Raw genomic sequence first — 23,068 nt, forward strand, 5'->3', positions numbered from 1 at the left:
ATGAGTGTTTGAAATGAGCTGCTAGAGGATGTGGTTGTGGCACATTACAACATTTAGAGTACGTAGTCGGAAACATGTTTTTTAACGGGCCAATCGGGGCAAGTGGAACCAGCGTAGATGAGAATCTTGCTCCGCATTGACCAGTTGAACCGAAGGATATCTTTATACCATGACTCAAAGTAACAATTGTGTCGCTCCCCACTGATGCAATGTGACGCTCGTATCTCACAGTGCTGGCGGCTGCACAGTCGCGCCCATTGATTCTGACATTCAGGCAAAACAAAACTTCAAAGGACTATTGTTTGAAATATTTATGCGTTGCCTGTCTTGGGCAAGGAGGTTCACTTGGCGAGTTTTACAATTATTAATAGGTAGATTCATAAAGAATAATACAAAATAAGTTTTGTTGGCAAAAACGACGTTTTCGGGGAACCATGGTCCAACAAAAAGGTGAACATTTTTAACCGTTCCCCCTTCTACAGATGCCTCGATGAGAATTTCAAACAGGATTACAAACACCCAGATTTACATCGCCCATCCGGATGAAAATAAAGTGAGAAAACCAGGAAACAGCGCGCTCCCTCACCTTTCGATGCAGCCAGGAAACCATCTGAGTATCTTTCTCTTAGACAAAAGCAGCGAACTATAAACACGATAAACTCTAGAGATCCTGGAATCTAAAGCAACACGCAAAATAACCGAGAAACTCTGCAGGTCGGCAACATCAATGGAAATAAACGGACAGTCGACCTCTCGGACCGAGGAAACGGGCATGCGCGTTAAAACCGAAAGTCCGTAAATGCACGGGAGTTCTAGACTTGCCGATATGGAAGAACAACCTAAAACTAAAAACGGTTATATCCAGCGTTCGCTGTTCGTGTTTTTGATGCTGTTAACTCTGACACTGGTCTTTCTAACCCTGCAGAATACAAAGGTGTGTATAATGGTGAAAGTAAAATGCTCAGTGAAAAGCAGTTCCTGACCATCGTTTGAAGTGATTGTGTTTAAACGAGTGCGCGTCTCTTGTTGAGCACCCGTTTTACAGGGAAATGATTTAAATGATCACAATCTGTTGCTCATCGCTCCTCTTCTCCTTCTACTGGCAACTCAAGACTTTAACCCATGCTCTCTTTCACCATCCTGTCCGCTCGGACACGCAAACTGTTGGTGCAGTTTGGGTACATCGTCGTTTTCGCTCATTACCAACCCTGCAAGTAGACACGGGTATCTGCTGTGCCTTCCCACTTTCTCCCCTTCAACTGTGGATCTACACACAGAGCAACGGAGAAATGATTAAGCTGCGCCTTCATAGCGTTGAAACGGCTATTTTAAATCAGTTTTTATTAAACTATAAAAGTTTATTTACATCATCAGGTACAAACATTCAGTATTTACAAGACAGTAAGTATATTCAGATCAAAATGTGGTTACTACCATCTATAAAACCGTCAATACCCCGTGCCGTGGGGGCACCGTTCCTGGAAGTTTCTCATTGTACCGCGTGCTCCCTCTCCAAGAACAACCGGGAGCGAACAAATCCTCAGAAGAGGGGCACGGGGCGGGCAATCTGCCTGGGCAGTGTCTTCCATTTTCAGCCGCTTCGACACATAAATGGCCAACTTGGCCAGGCCCATGAGCATTCCCACCCACTTCCGAACTGGGTGCCAGTAGATGAGGAACGCGGAACTAAAGTGCAGCGAGAACCTCAGCAGCAGCCCCTTGAGAAACGAACAGAGAAGCTGCAACCTCCCCCGTTCCGTGTACGCGTCGTTCACTGACTGTTCCCGTCTACAGAGTGGACAGGTGAACCTGCTCAGAAACCTGTTGTGCGGTACTGCCCGATACACCTTCCACCTCAGATCCCCAATGTACAGTCCTTGTGACTGGTGTCCTCGGGTGTATTTAAGTAGCATACGACCAGAATTTGAAATATAATCTGTTCCTTCTGATTTTTTATTGTTAAGTTCAGCAGGTAATGGAATTGGGAACAATGGTGAAGTATAGTTGACCCAACGAATCGATGTCCACAGATCTCCCGCTGCCCAGTTTTCGGCAGAAATGGAGTTTAGCAATCTCTACTGTTGGAAATTGTTACTTTAATTAGAGCCATTATGGATACAAATCGTACTGCCGTCCACGGGTGCTCTGCATGCCCTGACAAAGCGTTCTGTTCAGCACTGACAGTGAGCATTAACAGTTCACCTGACCTGTAGTGGGGCACAGTGGACAATCCCACTTTGCTGCATAGGCTGATCTAACAGAATCTTTGAACAATGTTCAGCAGTGAGAATGACTCTTTGTTTACACTGTGGATAATGCGAAATTCAGTTCCTCCTTTAGTTAGCTTCGGGCGCTGAGTGGATAAATTCACTGTATAGGAATACATTGTAAGCATTTTTATTAATTTAGTTTATCTCTTGTTTTTAGATATCATGCTAGAAAGTGTCAGGTAGAGCCTTTCTCACTGAAGTATACACTCAGTGGCCATTTTATTAGGTACAGGAATTGTGAGTGTATTTTCATAATCTTCTGCTGCTGGTGCTCTTCTGCACACCGCTGTTGTAATCCACGGGTATTTGAATTACTGTCACCTTCCTGTAAGCTTGAACCAATCTGGCCATTCTCCTCTGACCTCTCTTATTAACAAGGTGTGTTCACCCACAGAACTGCATTAACAAGGTGTACATGTGTACCTAATGAGGTGGCTTCTGAGGGCGTGTATAATGCTGTGAACACTAGATAATAATTCTGTGATTAGAACTATGTTTTCTAATGATTCTCGACTTGATAATGAACATGAAAAAAATGTGGGTGTGATGATGTTGAAAAGTATATTCATTAATGTTGTTGCTTTCCGTAGTTCGAGCAATTTTCAACTTCCAGAGGAAAGCCCAAAAATCCAGCTCCGAAAAGTAATTCCACAACACAGCAGGAAGGGAAAATGGAGGAGATCGATTGGGTACACAGGCTGGTGAAGATTGGCTATCAGTATCACAGCTTCACTCCTGAAGAAAGATTGGAGGGTTCAGCCTTGATGAAACTGATTGAATGGCCAAAGCCTCCCAATGCTGAAGTTCCCTTTCAGAAAAGCAGTGACCCATCACATACTTGCTTTGTTATTTTAAATTCTGGAAAGACTTTCTATGTGGGAGATCAGTTACAGGTGATGGTACGTATGTACGATTTTGAAGGAAATCCAAAGCAATACGGGGGTGACTATCTCCAAGCCCGGATCCACACTCCAGAGTTGAAAGCTGGTTCAGCAGGAACGGTTATAGATCATCAAAATGGATTTTACTATATAAATTTTAATTTATCCTGGGCGGGAAAAGTCCAAGTGTCTGTTTCGTTGGTTCATCCCAGTGAAGGGATCCAAATATTAAAAAGGCTACGTGAAGAACGACCAGATAGAGTGTATTTGAAATGTACTTTCAAAGCTGGGGATGTTTCCGAGACTACAGTATGCAGTCTGTTTTTGCCTGAAACTAAACCACTCTGCAATTTTACTGATCTCAGGGCAGGGGAGCCCTGGTTCTGTTACAAACCAAAGAAGCTTTCCTGTTCTTCTCACATAAATTATGCTATAGGAGGATATGCAAAGAATGTTATAATTGGAGAAGAAAGACGGTTTTTTCAAAGGTTACGTACATTTTCTTTTTTTGAAATTCAAAGTCAAAATGTGTTTAATATCAAAGTGTGTATATGATATACAACCCTGAGATTCATCTCCGTACAGACAGCCACAAAACAAAGTAACCCAATAGAACCCATTAAAAAACGACAAACTCCCAATGTGCAGAAAAATAACAAATCATGCAAACACTTGAAGTTCCCGAATTAAGTCCACAGCCACAAAGCCAGTCATCACTGCAGCCAATTAGTTGCAGGGCACAGTGTCAGTGAGGCGAGTTGTACTGGCCTACCCCTCACCTCCAGCCCTGACACCCTGACCTTTTTAATTTGGCCTGGTGTTTAAACTGTGCAAGCCTCAGGTCATTCCTCGCTCTTTTGCCAGGGTCCCTCCGGATCAATACGCTCTTTGGTCTGGACTCTACCTCCTCAATTCAGCCTGTACCCAGCCCTTCCAATTAGGTCCGGCACTTAAATTGTTCAAACCCCAGTCCTGCCATGGGTCTGCATGTTTCACCTTGGTTCTGTCACTTCGAATCATCTCCAAGTCTGCTCCAGGTACCACTGCCTTGATTTGCCTCATAAATGCCATGTCACAACCGCCCTGCACCTTCGAGGCTTCAGTTTACACTGCAAGGGAAGTTATAATCTAGTGATTGCAATGTTCATTTTCCATAAAAAGTGTTAATAATGATTTATTTAATAGTTTTTTTAAAGAGCAAACACGAGGAAATCTGCAGATGCTGGAAATTCAAACAACAAGACACAGAAAATGCTGGTGGAACACAGCAGGCCAGGCAGCATCTATAGGGAGAAGCGCTGACGACGTTTCGGGCCGAGACCCTTCGTCAGAAATGTCGACAGCACTTCTCCCTATAGATGCTGCCTGGCCTGCTGTGTTCCACCAGCATTTTCTGTGTCTTGTTATTTAATAGTTTTGTTTGTTTTGTTTTGTGACAGGCAAGTAGACACTGTACTTCACCTGTGCTGTCTTGTTATTTTGTTATTGCCATTTTTCAGTATTTTCTGGGTTTGTTTCTGATTTGTATCTAACCTACGCTGTTTGTTGCTTTGAATTTCCATTCATTTTGTTTCTACATTTGGAGTTCTAATTAATTTAACAAGTTTCAGTTGCTCCAGTTTGCTGGTGCTGGTTGTTAGGTTTAATTACTATAAATTATCTCTATGCTGGTACGAGAATTGGGGGAAGATTTGATAAATATCTGAAAAAAAAACAGGTAAAAGGACAGCAAGAGAGACAATAGACAATAGACAGTAGGTGCAGGAGTAGGCCATTTGGCCCTTCTAGCTAGCACCACCATTCACTATGATCATGGTTGATCATACACAATCAGTACCCTGTTCCTGCCCTCTCCCCATATCCCTTGACCCCACTATCTATAAGAGCTCTATCTAACTCTCTCTTGAATGCATCCAGAAACTTGGTCTCCACTGCCTTCCGGGGCAGAGCATTCCACATATCCACCACTCTCTGGGTGAAAAAGTTTTTCTGCATCTCTGTTCTAAATGGCCTACCCCTTATTCTTAAACTGTGGCCTCTAGTTCTGGACTCACCCATCAGCAGGAACATGTTTCCTGCCTCCAGCGTGTCCAATCCCTTAATAATCTTATATGTTTCAATCAGATCCCCTCTCATCCTTCTCAATTCCAGTGTATACAAGCCCAGTCGCTCCAATCTTTCAACATATGACAGTCCCACCATTCCGGGAATTAACCTTGTGAACCTACTCTGCACTCCCTCAATAGCAAGAATGTCCTTCCTCAAATTTGGAGACCAAAACTGCACACAATACTCCAGTTGGGGTCTCACCAGGGCCCTGTACAGCTGCAGAAGGACCTCTTTACTCCTATACTCAATTCCTCTTGTTATAAAGGCCAGCATGCCATTAGCTTTCTTCACTGCCTGCTGTACCTGCATGCTTGCTTTCATTGACTGATGTACAAGAACACCTAGATCTCGTTGTACTTCCCCTTTTCCTAACTTGACTCCATTTAGATAGTAATCTGCCTTCCTGTTCTTGCCACCAAAGTGGATAACCTCACATTTATCCACATTTAACTGCATCTGCCATATATTTGCCCACTCACCCAACCTGTCCAAGTCACCCTGCATTCTCATAACATCCTCCTGACATTTCACACTGCCACCCAGCTTTGCGTCATCAGCAAATTTGCTAATGTTACTTTTAATCCCTTCATCTAAATCATGAATGTATATCGTAAACAGCTGCGGTCCCAGCACCGAACCTTGCGGTACCCCACTGGTCACAGCCTGCCATTCCGAAAGGGACCCGTTAATTGCTACTCTTTGTTTCCTGTCAGCCAGCCAATTTTCAATCCATGTCAGTCCTCTGCCCCCAATACTATGTGCCCTAATTTTGCCCACTAATCTCCTATGTGGGACTTTATCAAAAGCTTTCTGGAAGTGGAATTGCTCCAAGAACTGGCATAGGCTTCAAATATGAAATGAAATATGAAATTGTTTCTTTCTGTGTTGTAAGAAAAGATCTAAAAATGATCTACCATTTTTCTGCCTCCTGTATAACTGCTTTATTTTCCTTTGCAGTCTTTGTCATCCTCTGCTTGCTTTCAAATATATTTGCAATGTCAGTAAATACGGTTACACTTCATTCAGCCCCTCTTCCTAAACAACTAAAATTCAATGGAATGTACTGTCACTCTGTCTGTACCACTGATGTGTTAGAGGTTGCCAACCAAAGTGATTCATTATCCTGACTGTTAATTAGTTGGTCCTCATTACATAATCTATAATATGATATATATAATTAGGTACTTGCATTGTGTGATAACCTTTTATCCAATAGTATCTGGAAATCCAAATACACAATTCTTGGTCTCCATTCACCCAGGGCAAGCCCTCTTCTCATTGTTACCATCAGGAAGGATGCCTGAAGCCACACACTCAGTGGTTCAGGAACAGCTTCTTCCCCTCTCCCATCAGATTTCTAAATGGACAATGAACCCATGAACACTACTTCACTTTTTTATTATTTCTGTTTTGCACTTTTTAAATATATATACTTTCTGTAATTGATTCATTTTTTCCTATGTTTATCATGTATGAAGTTATACTGCTGCCACTAAGTTAACAAATTTCATGATATATGCTGATGATATTAAATCTGATTCTGAGCATTCTGCAGTGACTTCTGACATCATGGGGAAAATTCTGTAACCTGTTGATAGATGTTGCACTAAGTGTCTATTACTTGCTGCCTGAATTCTCTTTTCTTTAAATGGGGTTGTATTTATGCTTCTGTAAACCATTAGGCCTTTCCAGAATCTGGGGATATTGGAAAGTCGGGATCAATATCTTCACTATCTCTGCATCCACTTAGAACACAGAACAGTATATCTGAGGAAATGGTCCTTCAGTGCACAATGTTCCTTCCATTCCCTGACTGTTCATGTATCTGTATAAGTGACTCTTAAATGTTGCCTTCATAGAACATAGCAGAACATACAGCAGAAGAAAAAGCCTTTTAACCCACAATGTTGCACTGAACCAGCAAAAAGCAAATGAAAGACTCCTGAACATTAATCTCTCCATGTCCATATCCCTCCAACTTCCTCACATTCACGTGCCTATCCAAACGTCTCCTAAAAGCCTCTAATGTATTTGCCTCTACCACTATACCAGGAAGTGCATTCCAGGCATCCACAACTCTCCGAGTAAAAATACTTGCCCCTCACATCCCTCTTGAATGTACCCCCTCTCACCTCAATGCATGTCCTCTGGTATTAGGTATTTCAACCACGGGAAACAGATACTTTCTCCACTCTATATATGCCTCTCATAATCTATTAAACCTCTTTCAGATCTCCCCTCAGCCTCCAGCACTCAAGAAAACTGCCACCTCTCCTGGCACTTACAACTCTCTGTAAGAAATGTTTCTTCTTTACTTGCTTTAAATTTTTCCCCATCTCACCATCAACTTTGACTAACTATACCTCTCTTCATTTTATATTCTATAATGTCACATTTCAGCCTCTGACATTCCAGGAAAAGCAGTCCAAGTTTATCCAATCTCTCCTTATTACGACAAAGACTCTCGCCGAAGGGTTTCAGCTTGAAACATCAACAATACTTTTTTCCATAGATGCTGCCTGACCTGCTGAGTTCCTCCAGCATTTTATGTGTGTTGCTTACCTATTGCTAATACTCTTTATTTTTAAATAATACAATTTATTTGTGTCACCAGTTTGCCAATCTTGTAATAAATGCTGCTTGGGTTCAGATAAAGTCTCTTTCATTTTGGCCACTTACCATTTTTCTCATTTTTATTTGGAGGGCACATCTTGTGTTTGCTTTTCTGTTTTTGTCCATCGTCTCAACATGCTGCTTATCATTATGCATTTGTTTCCTTGCTCAATTCCTCAACTTCACAAATTTCCCCTCAATTGGACCATAACTATGTCAGTAGACCCCATAGTATCCTAGGTATTTTATTTTCCAACATAAACTCAAACAAGTCTATCCAGGTGAAAAGGTCCCTTTCTCTCCATTTGCCCACAGAAATTGATGGCAACGTTGCATTTGTTCCATAATGGCATGCAAGCCACAAACCTAAACAATGTGCCTGCAAAGAGAACTATTTTTCTTCACGACCAGTGACAAACAAGGCTGCATCATTGCCCCAAAGCTTTTCTCAAGCCCCTTGTGTTTCACCCCACTGCCAACAATGGAGCTAATCCAATCTGTCATGGCTGGGTATGTTGCAAAAGCCCCTTACAAGTATTAGTGACAATTTTGTTTTCTAACTAAATTCCTGTCTGGTTTCTCTGAGACAAGGCATGGAGGGTATGCTGAACCTTCCTCGAGGCTGACTTTCAATGTCTATCCTAATTCACTGAGTCATCCAGTTCCTCTGCCACCCCTTTTTATTGCTGAGCATGTCAGTAATTCAAATGCAGAGTGATCACAATATCATTAATTAATATGCCAAATTGGCAATGCCAAATATTACACCTATCCCTATGTACAAGAACAATCAACATGGAAGGCAAAGAAAGCACTCAGAATTTAGTATGGCTCAATCTTTACTAATACTTGGATCAGCTAAATTTTAGACATTCAAATAATGCCTATAACTCTCAATAATCTTACATCTATTAGCTTGCTACCTGATACATTAAATCATAGAACTCAGCAGCAGACTTGGAAGCTATTCAATTGAAATAAACTGGCCAGGCTCACTGACATTGTTGTCATAAATATCTATTTACAGTCTGTACCTCGCAGTTTAATTACCATAGGTTGTTTCTCACAGCAGCTGCCAGTTGTTAATACTTTGATCAGTCACTCAGTACTGATGTGACATTCCTCCAGTTAAACGGTTTGCATTTCTGGAGAATTTCACAGACCATGAACTAACCTTGTGTGCAGTCACTGTCCAGTCTTAAGTTTCGGGTTGAGTCTCTGCAAGAGTTCTGTTTAGGATTGGGACTACATGGGTGCAGAGTCTCGACCCCAAATATCAACCATTCATTTGGCTCCTCATTTCCTGTCCCAGCAAGTTCTTCCAGAAGATATTTTCTTTCTCCACATTCCAGTACCTATAGTTACTTATGACTTCTTGCTGTTTTAACCCTTTTTTCCACAATCATCGGTTCATATGAAGTTGGCCTTAGATACATCCCACCAAGTTCTTAGATACTGGCCAGAAGCAGATGAAGTTATTTTCCAATTGAGATGGATTGAATTATGAAGGGCTTAAAAGCGTGAATAAGAAGCACATCTTCTCTTGGCAGAGGATATAGATTTAAATAGTTGCTAAGACAATTAGTAAAGATCTGAGCTGAAGTTCCTTCACATAAGAGTTGATGTGCACACAGAATTGTGACATTCAATGTTGCACACCCAATCCTAGAAGTTGATGCAAGGCAAATTATGAAAACATTAGGTAGGAACTAGGAGAGTTAATTGGGAACAGCTGCTTTTGAGCAAGTCCACATCTGACATGTGGTTGGTCCTTAAAGACCAACTGCATAGAGTACAGGACAGATACTGTCTGTTCTGGTCAGAAGGAAGGACAAGATGGCAAGATAAAACTTTAGATATTGAGAGAGGTGTTGAATTTAGACAAGAAGAAAAAGAGAAAGTACTTGTAAGTAAAGCTTAGGAATCTATAATCAAGCAGAGCCCTTAAGGATTACAAAAGAAGACAGAAAAGAACTGAAGAAGGGAATTAGGAAAGCCAGGAGGGGCAATGAAAAGTCCTTGACAAGCAGGATTAAAAACAATTCCAAGGCATTCTATACATACAGTGAGAGCAAGAGGATAACCAGGGAGAAGGTGGGACCACTCAAGAATAAAGCAGTGGGGGTGAAGGGATGTCTGCTTGGATGCGGAGGATATGGGTGAGGCTCTTAATGAGTATTTTACATCAGTATTTGCCAAGGTGAAGGGCATGGGAGATAGGGAGATCAGTGCTGAGAGTATTGATATGACAGAGCATTTTGAGGTAAAGGAGGATGTGGTTTTGGATCTCTTAAAGACCATTAAAGTGGATAAGTCACAGGGTTTGATGGGATACATCCAGGGTTATTGAAAGAGGCAAAAGAAGAAATTACTGTGGACTTGAACAATGTCTTCAAGTCTGCTACAGCAACAAGCAAGGTAACAGAGGACTGGCAAGCAACTAATATCCTTCCATTATTCAAAAAGGGAAATTGAGATAATTCTGGAAATTATAGACCAGTGAATCTCACATCAGTAGTAAGTAGGTTACTGGGAGGAATTCTTTAGGTATAGGGTCTATGACCATTGGAGAACCATAGCCTAATTAGGGAGAGCCAGCATTACTTTGTGCAGCTAAGTCATGTCTTACTAACTTGATTGAATTTTTTTGTACTGGGACCTCTCTCTTTGTTATGATATGACCTAAACGAAAATGTAGATTGGTGGGTTAGTAAATTTGCAGATGATTCGAAGATAGGTGTTGCTGTGGATAGTGTAGTTGACTGACAAAGAAAACAACAGATAAATAGATAGATACTTTATTGATCCCAGAGGAAATTACAGTGTCGCAGTAGTATGACAAGTGCACAGGTATACAAATATTAGAAGAGAAGTAAGAAACAATAAATAAATAAGTTACCTCAAACAGTCTAACAGAAGGAGGTCATCATTTCCCCGGCTATAGGTTGACTCATTATAGAGCCTAATGGTCGAGGGTAAGAATGACCTCATATCACTCTATAAAGCAGCGCAGTTGTCTTAGTCATTTACTAAAAGTGCTCCTCTGTTCAGCCAAGGAGGCTGTAGAGAATGAGAAACAATTGTCCAGAATTGCCAGGATTTTCCATAAGTTCTTTTGTTCTACCACAGTCTCCAGTGTGTCCAGTTTGACTCCAATAACAGAGGCAAGCTTCCTAATCAGATTATTGAGACTGCTAGCATCATTCGTGTTGATGCCATTGTCCCAGCACACCACAGTATAGCATAGAAGATTGTACTGGAGACAGCAGACTGGTAGAACAGGTGAATTTCTGCAGATGACTTGACATTGTGTTGTATCGAACGTCAAAGGAATACAAGATAAACAAGAAAGGATATAAATCAGTTGCAGATATTGGTGAGAAAAGGCAGATGGAGTTTAAACTGCCTAAATGTGAAGTGTTGCACTTTGCGAGGTCTAATGCAAAGGGAAAGCACACTATTAAGGGCAAGATCCTTAACAGTGTCAAAGAAACAGAAGTATCTTGTGGTCCCAGTCCATTGCTTCCTGAAAGTGTCTACACAGGTTGATACGATGGTTAAGAAGGCATATGGCATGCTTGCCTTTATTAGTCAAGGCATTAAGTTCAAAAGTCAGCAAGTTATGTTGCAGCTTTATAAAACTCTAGTTAGGTCACATCTGGAGTATTGCATAGTTTCGGTTGCTCCATTATAGGAAGGATAGCGAGGCTTTGGAGATGGTGCACAAGTCATTTACCAGGATGCTAGGCAGGTTGCTTTTTTTCTTGGAGCAGCGAAGGCTAATGAGAGATCTGACAGAAGTTTATAAGATTATGAGAGGCATAGATAGAGTAGACACACGGCGCCTTTATCCCAGTGTTTAAGTACCTAATACCAGACAGCATACATTTAAGGTGAGAGGGGGAAATTTCAAAGGAGATGTAAGGGTCAGGTTTTTTTTTTACAGAGTGGTGTTTGCATGGAATGTGCAGCCTGGGGTGGTGGCAGAGGCAGACACATTAGGACTTTTAGGAGACGTTTAGGTAGGCACATGAATATGAGGACAATGGAAGGATAATGAAAATGTGTAGGCAGAAAAGATGTACTTAGTCAGCCATTTGATAACTAATGTAATTGGTTTAGCTAAACATTTTGGACCAAAGGGCCTGTTCCTGTGCTGTTTTATGAGATTACACTAGGTAGCTCCTTTGACTGGTATGAACCATATGGATGTGAATAATCTGAATGGAGCAATGCTACAGCACTGTTAATCCTCAAGTCTAATGTAATGGTTCTTATCTATCTGATACTTTAATAAAAGATGAATTTCCTTTAGTAGCAATAACATCTAATGTGCAAGGCAAGTTGGAATGCACTGGGTTTGCTGAGTTATATCTTTGAAACTATTAAAGAGATTGAGTTTAAAGCCAAAATTTTGGAAGCTACATTAATTGCATTGGGCTAGGTTGGAGAAATAGAATAGTTAAGGACTTTCTTCAAACTGTCTCCTGAATATTTTACATTGAACATGTGACTTAATCTATGGTATTGGTATTTGCAGTGGTGTCAACATCAAGAGACCCATATTACCCTGTGGCATTGGTCATGTAATCGTAAAGCCGTCCCCACGACAAAGTAAGATCATTTATAATCATAACTAATAAACTGATAGTTTGGTATTTTAGAGAAAATATAAATAGAATAATGGAGTAGTTCCTTGGCATAAGTATTGCAGATTTTTCAACTGTAATACAGGTCCACAATCCCTTATCTGAAATTCTTGGGGCCAGTTGCATTTCAGAATTCAGAATTTTTTTGGATTTCAGAATCCCTCTTTATTGGCTCCGGGACCCTCCATGGATACCAAAAAAACACATATGCTCAAGTCCCTTATTTAACCTGTCGCAGTACAGGTGGACTTTAGGACCCAGTGGAGCTCTGGACCTATGCACATCCTCCCATATACTTTAAATCATCTCTAGATTACTTATAATACCTAGTACAATGTAAATGCTATGTAAATAGTTGTTATACTGTATTGTTTAGGGAATAATGACAAGAATTTTTTTTTTATTTCCAACAAAATCATTCAATAAAACAAAAATATACAGCTTCAAATGAACCAAATCAAACACATGGTAAATGACTTATTGGAATAAATGTAGAACATCACTGTCACTATAAAACTTCAATAACTTGTCTTTCTGTTTCTTTAAATCATATACAGCGGTAGTTCCGACACCATATTCTTCACCATATTCACCATATTCTTTCTTCACTGATGCACCATGATCAAGCTTCTGCAATAACTCCACTTTCTGTGTTATTGATAATGATAGATGCTTCCTTCTCTTTTTCTCATTGTTACCCATAGGAATATCTGCAGCTCTTTTTGACATTTTCACAGCAAAATTAAACACAAAGTCAACAGTGAACACAACATATCAGCGAACAGCAAATGCATGTGTAACCAGTACGAGCGCTGAGCCACAACTGGCGTCTGGCGGCCTCTGCTAGTGCTGCCACGTCACACCTGAGTGACGTCAGCTGTTGGTGAAAAAATACTTCGGTTTTCAGAGCTTTTTGGATTTCAGAATTTGGAATAAGGGATTGTGGACCTGTATAACTTAACAGTGTACATATTTATTTTTGGAATTACATAAACATCAGCTATATATCCTTTTAAAACTATAACTTATTCAGCAAAATGTACAGTTTAGTTGGGTTAAAATTGATCCAGAATTTTACACTGAATATATTTATCAATTTATCAATGATGATGGACCATCATCAAACATGCACTAAGCCTGAGCATTTCTGCCAGATCCCCTCCCCCCCCCCCCCCCACAGCAACAGCAGCAATAAATAAAATTGGTGACTTATTCCACAGGAAATGAAATGGGTTAGAACTAGTGGTCAGCCAGCTACTAATCACTGCTGTAATGCACAAATTGTAGATGAGAGAATTACCAGTAATCTTAAACAAATTTTGTCCATTTATTATTCATAATGTAACATTTCATAAATAAGGTGATGTACCATTTGCTCTTGGTGCAGATATAGTATTGCAGTTAATCAATGTTCCCTCTAATTTGGAATGTGTGCAAAATTCTTGTGCTGTGCAATATTCTGCCCAGAGACAATAACATGTGCACTAAATAATTAAATCATTTCTTCAATATAAAGAGTATAAATGAGCCAGTTCTAAAATCTGCAAACAAATCAAAAACTCCACATTGTCAACACCATCTGCATCAGAATCCAGTAAAGGAAATGTGATCGTGTACGATTGTGAAATATACTTAACATGCCAATGAGATAGAGGGTGACCATTTTTTGTGCGTAATTTAAATTCCTTTGTGTGCTACTGGCAAAAGGTGTGTACACACACAAACACACAAACACCCCCACCCACCCACCCTAGAGGGAACATTGCAGTTAATATCTAATTAGTTTTGTAGATTGAGGCATCTGGGTCCGATTTTTGAATAAACTACTTTCCAAGTTTATATTTGCTTCCTTAAAAACAGTCTGGAACTCTGCTATCAAATTGAGAAATGTAAAGCAAGTTGATCTTATTTATGGCCTGCCACTGCCCTACCTTTCCCTGCACTATCTCATAGTTGAAACAACATATTCAAACAGTATTCACAGGCTCTTTTTCCTGTGGGCCAAATATTCTGTCCCTAGGGATTTATTTTGGAAATCATCTGCATGATTTTTTTCCTGAGGATGTGGAATATTGATATTAAACATTACAGATTGAAACATATTTGGGTATTAGTTGGACTTGTGATATGGTAATGCAAATACACACTGAAAATTCTGCAGTTTTAGCTGTGAAAAGAGATGACCACAGATACTAGGACATGGAGCAAAATGATAAGTTGCTGGAAGAACTTGGTGGGTAGAGCAGTATCACTGGAGGCAAAAGAGATGCCTGACATTTTGTGTTGAGAGCGTAAAAAAGTATAGCATAGGAAAAAGCCGTTCGGCCCAAAGCGTTATGCCAAACCGATTAAATTAGTAATCAAACGGCCAACTAAACTAATCTCTGCCTGCTGACACAACATTATTAATGTCTTGTTTGGGTTTTTCCAGGGGTTTATCTCCTTTCTAAGTAAGTTAAAACTCCTCATTTCAGAAAGTAATGGCAGCCTAGCATATTTTTTATCTCCATTTGTCTCACTTTACGTTCAGCCACAGATCTCAGGGAATGTGTTCGGGGCAAGCCAGTGGTATCACCGTCTGGCTTTTATTTTAAGAACTGGTGGATATCGACAACCTGTAATATTCGTCACTTTACCACTCCTGCAAAAATTACAAAGTGCCTTCGTGGGAAAAAAGTTCATCTGTTTGGAGATTCTACAATACGCCAGTGGTTTGAATACCTGACAGCTTTCCTTCCAGGTTAGTTTGATTCATCATTTGATCTTTGTAACAATGTTTCTCTGGCGCATTTAAATATAAAATGGAAATAAGACAGGATATAATTGCACTACTCTTGTAGAACGTAGAAACAAGATGGGGAGGGTCAATCTCGTGGGGATGTGAATAGGCTTCCCTGTTGTCATCACAAACTTGAGCAGGTGTGCAAAGAAATTGCTCTGTTTTCTTTTGTACATTGGTTCTTTGTCAGTCTTTGTTTATGTATAGTTTTCATAAATTCTACTGTATTTATTTTCCTGCAAGAAAATTAATCTCATGCTGACATATACATACTTTGATGATAAATTTACTTTGAACTATGATTGAATTTAATTTACTTAATTCTTACATCCATCCCATGTGAGGGAGTGAAAATCTTTGTGCTATGACTCCGTCGCAATGTACAGAAGTAAATTTATAAGTCTACCAGCTTGTAGAAAGAAGCTGTCCCATAGCCTGTTGGGCCTGGATTTAATGCTGTTGCAGCATTTGCCAGACGGAAGCAGCTGCAACAGTTTATGGTTGAGTTTCCCCAATGATCTTCCAGGCCTCCTTTACACACCTGCTGTTGTAAATGCCCTCAATGGAGGGAAGTTCACATCCACAATTGTGCTGGGCTGTCCGTACCACTCTGTGTGGTACCCAGTGATCAGGGTTGGTGCAGTTGCCACACCAGGCATTGATACAGCCAGTCAGGATGCTCTAAATGGTGCCCCTGAAGAAGGTCTTGAGGATTTAGGGACTCATGCCAAACTTCTTCAGTTGCCTGATGTTCAAGAGATGCTAACTGGTGGGGTACGAGGAAGTGTAATGGAACTAGGAGTACAGATGCTTGGTTCATTCCAAACAGCGTCACAAATAGACAGCGTTGAAAAAGATGTTTAGCACAGGCTGTCATCAGTCAGGGTATTGAGCATAGGAGTTTGGACATTATGTTGCATTTGTATAAGCTGTTGGTGAGACTACACTTGGAGTTCTGTGTAGACAGTTGATCACCTTGTGTGTAAAACTGTATCACACTAAATGTTGAATTGACTGCATTGGTTGCTATGTGGTTGATAACAGGGTAACTTAACTGGCTGCTGTGAAGTGCCCTATTGTGGATGAGCAATGGTAGGAGAATGCCAGGTTGGTGTGAGGCAGTGAACAGGCATCAGGAAGAATTTTACCAAATAAGTGGGAGGAATGTGATTAAGAGGAATGCTCTAAAAGCTGGCAGAGTCAACGGGCCAAAAGGCCAAATTCTGTGTCAGTAAAGATTATGAAATACAGAAACTCTGATAATCTGCCTATAGGAGCTCTCCAGGTTGCACAAGATCTGACGATGCAAATTCCCCCATAATTTTTAAAGCCTTTGTCAGAGCAGCTATGTTAGTTGCAGAAATCCAAACATCTTCAGGAGTTATGGAAGTACTAATACATTCAAAAGGCAACAAGTCTTATTTTTTAAAAAAAAGCTATTTTCATGCAAGTTCCCTACAGTAATTAATCAGATGCATTATCTTTAAGAATTTAGCTTCTGGCTTACAATGGGAGGCAATCTAATAGATTTACATTGTAAACTAACAAGGCTAGCTCTTCTATTGATACTTATAAAATCCTTCATCGAATAATATCACCTCTATTGAATCCAGTAGATGGTGGCATGCACTGTCACAGCGGCCTCTCTGGATCCAGTCAAAGGTGTAATTGTTCATCCTCTGTCTTTTTTTTCCAATCACAAGACACTTTCCTGGTAAGTTCCTGGATTGAATGGAGCCTGACTTGTTGCAAATCTGGTTGTTGCCCGGACTTGTCGAGTATTGTCATGCCAAAGGAGTGTGCGGTCCAGCAAATAGTAAAAATTATTAACTTGGACATTTTTATTGTGATAGAAACATAGAAATCCTACAGCACAATACAGGCCCTTTGGCCCACAAAGTTGTGCCGAAAATGTCCCTACCTTAGGAATTACTAGGGTTACCCATAGCCCTCTATTTTACTAAGCTCTATGTACCTATCCAAAAGTCTCTTAAAAGATCCTATTGTTTCTGCCTCCACCACCGTTGATGGCAGCCCATTCCACGCACTCACCACTCTGAGTAAAAAACTTACCCCTGACTTTCCTCTGTACCTATTCTCCAGCACCTTAAACCTGTGTCCTCTTTCAGCAACCATTTCAGCCCTGGGGAAAAGCCTCTGACTATCCATATGGTCAATGCCTCTCATTATCTTATACACCTCTATCAGGTCACCTCTCATCCTCCGTCGCACCAAGGAGAAAAGGCCGAGTTCATTCAACCTGTTTTCATAAGGCATGCTCCACAATCCAGGCAACATCCTTGTAAATCTAATCTGCTCCCTTTCTATGGCTTCCACATTCTTCCTGTAGTGAGGCGACCAGAACTGAGCATAGTACTCCAAGTGGGGTCTGACCAGGGTCCTATATAGCTGCAACATTACCTCTTCTGATCACAAGACCCCGTTGGACATTGTGTTGTCAATGAGCCAGTGAACTGGGATTTGGAGTGTTCTACATTGCCAGTGTTCATTGATAACACAGGCAGCAGCGGAACAACATTGCTTCAGTTGTTGCACAAAGCAGGAACTCTTGTCCCAGTCTCAACTGCAGCAGCTGTCCGGAGGAGAAGACACCGAAGGTGATGTAGGAGGGAGCATTGTTCTCCAGTGTTCACTGAGTGGAAGGCAAGCTAGACTGCCTTCATCTGTGGCTGCACTAGTGCATAATGAGCTTGTTTTTGCAGAAACGTGGCTCAAAGGCAACATACCATGCTCAATCAATCTACACATCATCAGGCTGAAGTTACGTTATTTTTGTTGACACTCCTTTTCTGCTGATGTAACTGTCTGACCTGTGTGTAACTGTTGGCTGTGTTTCATTTGGCTGTATTCATCTGTATGGTTGAATGATAGTGAAGCATAAAATTGAACTACTGTAAAGCCATCAATATTAATCAATGGATTTGAGACATTCTGACTGTGTACCATTGTAACTGCTCGAGGAAGACAAAAAAATGGTCATGTTAATCAACCTGATTAACATTGTTCATTTTTGACTGTTGGAAAAATTGGTTTATGGATATTCTCAGGAAAAGAACACTTATGTAATCCCTTTTTGACTCACCAAGCCCCTATTTCTCTCACTTATTTTAAACTTACCTGATTTATTGAAAATTGATTATAATAGTGTAAAATCTCCATACAAATGTGCAACATTTAGTTGTCCAGAAAATAAGCTAATAACACTGAAGTACCAGGTGTGCTGAATGATTGGGGTTTTGCTGCAATGTGAGAATTGTTAGAGCTTGGAATCTTCGGAGCAGCAGCTGACTTATTTACCTCAGCATACCCAACCTCAGTGCTCACGTGACCATAGTAGTTCTGCGGCTGCTCCAGACTAACCACTGGTTAATGGTAACTTGAATACATTGATGAAATGGGATTTAACAATTGTAACATTAGCAATGAAATTGAATGTCAAGGGGGGGGGGGGGTAGATTATCTCCAAATGGAAATAGTCATAGGTTGGCACTTACCATATATAACTTGAGGAAACTAAATGATAAAGGCTCCAGGATTCCACTGTGAGAAATGCCCCTCTTTATTCAGCTCTAACCTTGTGAGATAGTTAATTCAATGCCTCCCTTTGGAGTTATGTTGTTTAAAATGTCTATTCAATTTTCAAAAAAATTATGATCAGGATTGTGAATTAACAAGTTAAATATATTTTATTTAGGTCTTAAAATGTTTGATCTTGGCAACCATATCAAGGCTGGCCCTCTGTGTGCTTTGGATGTGGAAAACAAGATTATGCTGGAATATTGTGCTCATGGTCCACCAATCCAATTCAGAAGTCTTTCAAGCCAGCATTTGTATTATATTTCAAATAAATTGAATGAAATTAAAGGAGGGAAAGATACAGTTATTGGTATTACCATATGTGCCCATTTCAACACTTTCCCAGTGGGAGTCTACATCAGAAGGCTGCAGTACATCCGGAGATCGATTCTGCAGCTGCTCAGCAGGAATCCAGATACAGTGATTGTTATAAAGACTGGGAATGCACGGGAAGCTAACCAAGATTACATTCTTAACTACAATGACTGGTTCTCTTATCAACTCGATGTATTGATGAGAAGAATATTTGCACACATGAATGTTGCATTTGTGGATGCGTGGGAAATGACCATAGCCCACTACCTGCCCCATAACATACACCCTCCACAAATTATTATAAAGAATGAAATAGATGTGTTTCTTTCATATGTGTGCCCTTCTGAAAAGGAATAAAGGTATTTGTTTACCATGCAAAGCAAAATCTACATAATGAAATTGGAAATCTTAGATCTGTCTGTCTAAAATTGGTGCAATTTGAACCATAGAACCATAGAACACTACAGCACAGAAAACAGGCCATTCAGCCCTTCTAGTCTGTGCCAAAACTTTATTCCACTAGTCCCATTGACCTGTACCCAGTCCATAACCCTCCAGACCTCTCCCATCCATGTATCTATCCAATTTATTCTTAAAACTTAAGCGTGAGCCCGCATTTAGCACATCAGATGGCAGCTCGTTCCACATTCCCACCACTCTCTGCGTGAAGAAGTTCTCCCTAATGTTCCCCCTAAACCTTTCCTGTTTCACCCTAAAGCCGTATCCTCTCATATTTCTCTCTCCTAATCTAAGTCGAAAGAGCCTACTCCCATTTACTCTGTCTATACCCCTCATAATTTTGTAAACCTCTATCAAATCCACGCTCATTCTTCTACACTCCAAGGAATAAAATCCTAACCTGTTCAATCTTTCCCTGTAACTCAACTCCTGAAGACCTGGCAACATCCTAGTAAATCTTCTCTGCAGTCTTTCAATCTTACTGATATCCTTCCTATAGTTCGGTGGCCAGAACTGTACACAATACTCTAAATTTGGCCTCACCAATGTCTTATACAACCTCACCATAACAACCCAACTCCTATACTCAATACTTTAATTTACGAATGCCAGAATGCCAAAAGCCTTCTTTACAGCCCTGTCTACCTGTGACACCACTTTCAGGGAATTATGTATCTGAACTCCCAGATCCTTTTGTTCCTCCGCACTCCTCAGTGCCCTACCATTTACTGTGTATGTCCTACCTTGATTTGTCCTTCCAAAGTAAAACACCTCACACTTGTCTGCATTAAATTCCACCTGCCATTTTCTGGCCCATTTTTCCAGTTGGTCCAGATCCCTCTGCAAGCTTTGAAAGCCTTCCTCGCTGTCTACAACACCTCCAATCTTAGTGTCAACAGCAAACTTGCTGATCCAATTTACATTATCATCCAGATCATCGATATAGACAACAAACAATGGTCCCAGCACAGATCCATGAGGAACACCACTAGTCGCAGGCCTCCAGTCTAAGAAGCAATCCTCCACTACCACACTCTGTCTTCTCCCACACAGACAATTTCGAATCCAATTTACAACCTCTCCATGGGTACCTAGCGTCTGAACCTTCTAAACTAACCTCCCATGTGGGACCTTGTCAAAGGCCTTACTAAAGTCCATGTACAAAACATCCACAGCCTTTCCTTCATCTACTTTCTTGGTAACCTCTTCGAAAAATTCTACAAGATTCGTTAAACACAATCTACCACACACAAAGCAATGCTGACGATCCTTAGTGAGCCCTTGGCTGTCCAAATACTTGTATATTCAAACTCTCAGAATACCTTCCAATAATTTACCTACTACTGATGTCAGGCTCATTGGCCTGTAATTACCTGGTTTACTTTTGGAGCCTTTTCTAAACAACGGAACAACATAAGCTACCCTCCAATCCTCCGACACTGCACCTGTGGCTAAGGACATTTTAAATATTTCTGCCAGGGCCCCTGCAATTTCTACACTTGTCTCTGTCAAGATCCGAGGAAATATCACGTCAGGCCTGAGGGATTTATCTAACTTTATTCGCTGTAAGGCAGCAAGCACCTCCTCCTCTTTAATCTCTGTATGTTCCATGACACTACTGCTTGTTTCCCTTCCTTCCATATATGTTATGCCAGTTTCCTTAGTAAATAGTGATGCAAAATAACTGTTTAAGATCTCTCCCATCTCGTGAGGCTCCACACATAGACGATCACTCTAATCTTCTAGGAGACCAATTTTGTCCCTTACTATTCTTTTACTCTTAATATACTTGTAGAAACCTTTTGGGTTTACCTTCACATTATCTGCCAAAGCAGCCTCATGTCTCCCTTTTGCCTTCCTGATTTCCTTCTTTAGTATTTTATTTCATTTTCTATACTCTTCAAGTACCTCATTTGTTCTTTGTTGCCTATACCTGCTATACACCTCTCCTTTTCTTAACCAGATCGTCAATATTCCTTGAAAACCAAGGTTTTCTATGCCTGTTAACTTTGCCTTTAATCCTGGCAGGAACATGCAAACTCTGCACTCTCAGAATTTCACCTTTGAAGGCGTTCCACGTACTGAACACATCCTTACCAGAAAACAACTTATCCCAATCCACTTCCTAGATCCTTTCTTACTTCCACAAAATTGGCCCTTCTCCAATTTAGAACCTCAACTTGGGGACCATACCTATCCTTACCCATAATTAACTTGAAACTAATGACATTATGGTCACTGGACCCAAAATGTTCGCCTGCACATACTTCTGTCACCTGACCTGTCTGGTTCCCAAATAGGAGATCAAGTATTGCATCCTCTCTGGTAGGAACCTTTACATATTGATTTAGAAAACTTTCCTGAACACATTTGACAAACTCCAAGCCATCTAGCCCTTTTACATTGTGGGAGTCCCAGTCAATATGTGGAAAGTTAAAATCCCCTCCTATTACAACTTTCTGTTTCTCACATCGGTCTGCTATCTCTCTACAGATTTGCTCCTCCAATTCACTCTGACTATTGTGCGGTCTGTAATACAACCCTATAGTTTTTATTTGAAGATGAATTCAATGCATGAATTAATTTGTCACTGTAAACAAGTATTTTGTCATAAGTGATTCATTTTTGGGCATTCTGTACCGGAAGCTTCAATAAAAGTAATAGCGATAACTTTGAAAGGTTAGGAATTTGGGTTTTGAACATCTGGGTCATCATCTTTGTGTCTTCATCTGTCACGTCAAAATTGAAGTTGCATAGGAGGGCTATTATATAAAGGGAATAATACCCAATCTATTGGAATACATTCATGACTTACAAAATAACAATTTATCAAGCAACTGATTGTCATAATCCAAATTGCTTATTCTGTAAAGGATTCATTGAATATCAGAGAACTTGGGATTTGTTGATTTTGTGTCTTAAATTAGGTGCTTTTGAAGATTATCTTTATTGACATAGAAATTATTTGTTAATAATCATCTTGAAGCTAATATAGAATTAGACTGAAAGAATTCACAATGTTCAAAAACAGACCAGAGAACTGCTACGTGAGTGATGATAGATTAGATTCTGATATGGGTCTCTATTGTGGACTGAGAGTGGGAAGGGGCAGGGAGAGGGGAATCAAGGTTGGGAAAAGAGGAAGGGAGCACAAAGCACCAGAGACTTTCTGTAATGATCAATAAACTACTTGTCTGCAACTAAATAACCTTGGATTGGTGTGTCTATCTCTGTACCATTCCCGACATCCTTTGCTCCCACCATATTTACAAACTCTCTTTCTGCTGCACGTTGACAAATACATTGCTATACAAAAGACAGTCATATTATATACAGTGCCCATAAGAAGTATTCACCCCCCCCCATGGAAGTTTTCATGTTTTATTGTTTGACAAC

The 23,068-nt window shown here is 40.4% G+C and overlaps 1 protein-coding gene across 2 annotated transcripts; it reads left to right on the forward strand.

Annotated features, from left to right (window-relative positions):
* Positions 1-225: 225 nt before the first annotated feature.
* On the forward strand, positions 226-22,853 carry LOC140727639 (NXPE family member 3-like). Of its 2 annotated transcripts, none has more exons than XM_073045247.1 (5): positions 226-934; positions 2,861-3,639; positions 12,414-12,487; positions 15,053-15,262; positions 19,017-22,853. In XM_073045247.1, the coding sequence occupies exons 1-5, from the start codon at positions 800-802 to the stop codon at positions 19,568-19,570; spliced, it is 1,752 nt and encodes a 583-aa protein (XP_072901348.1). In that variant the 5' UTR covers positions 226-799; the 3' UTR covers positions 19,571-22,853. The 2 variants fall into 2 exon arrangements, with proteins under 2 accessions (XP_072901348.1, XP_072901349.1); XM_073045248.1 differs by lacking the exon at positions 226-934 and adding an exon at positions 945-1,374.
* Positions 22,854-23,068: the final 215 nt, after the last annotated feature.

The sequence above is a fragment of the Hemitrygon akajei genome, chromosome 5 (assembly GCF_048418815.1).
Source record: "Hemitrygon akajei chromosome 5, sHemAka1.3, whole genome shotgun sequence".
In the NCBI taxonomy this organism is placed as follows: domain Eukaryota; kingdom Metazoa; phylum Chordata; class Chondrichthyes; order Myliobatiformes; family Dasyatidae; genus Hemitrygon; species Hemitrygon akajei.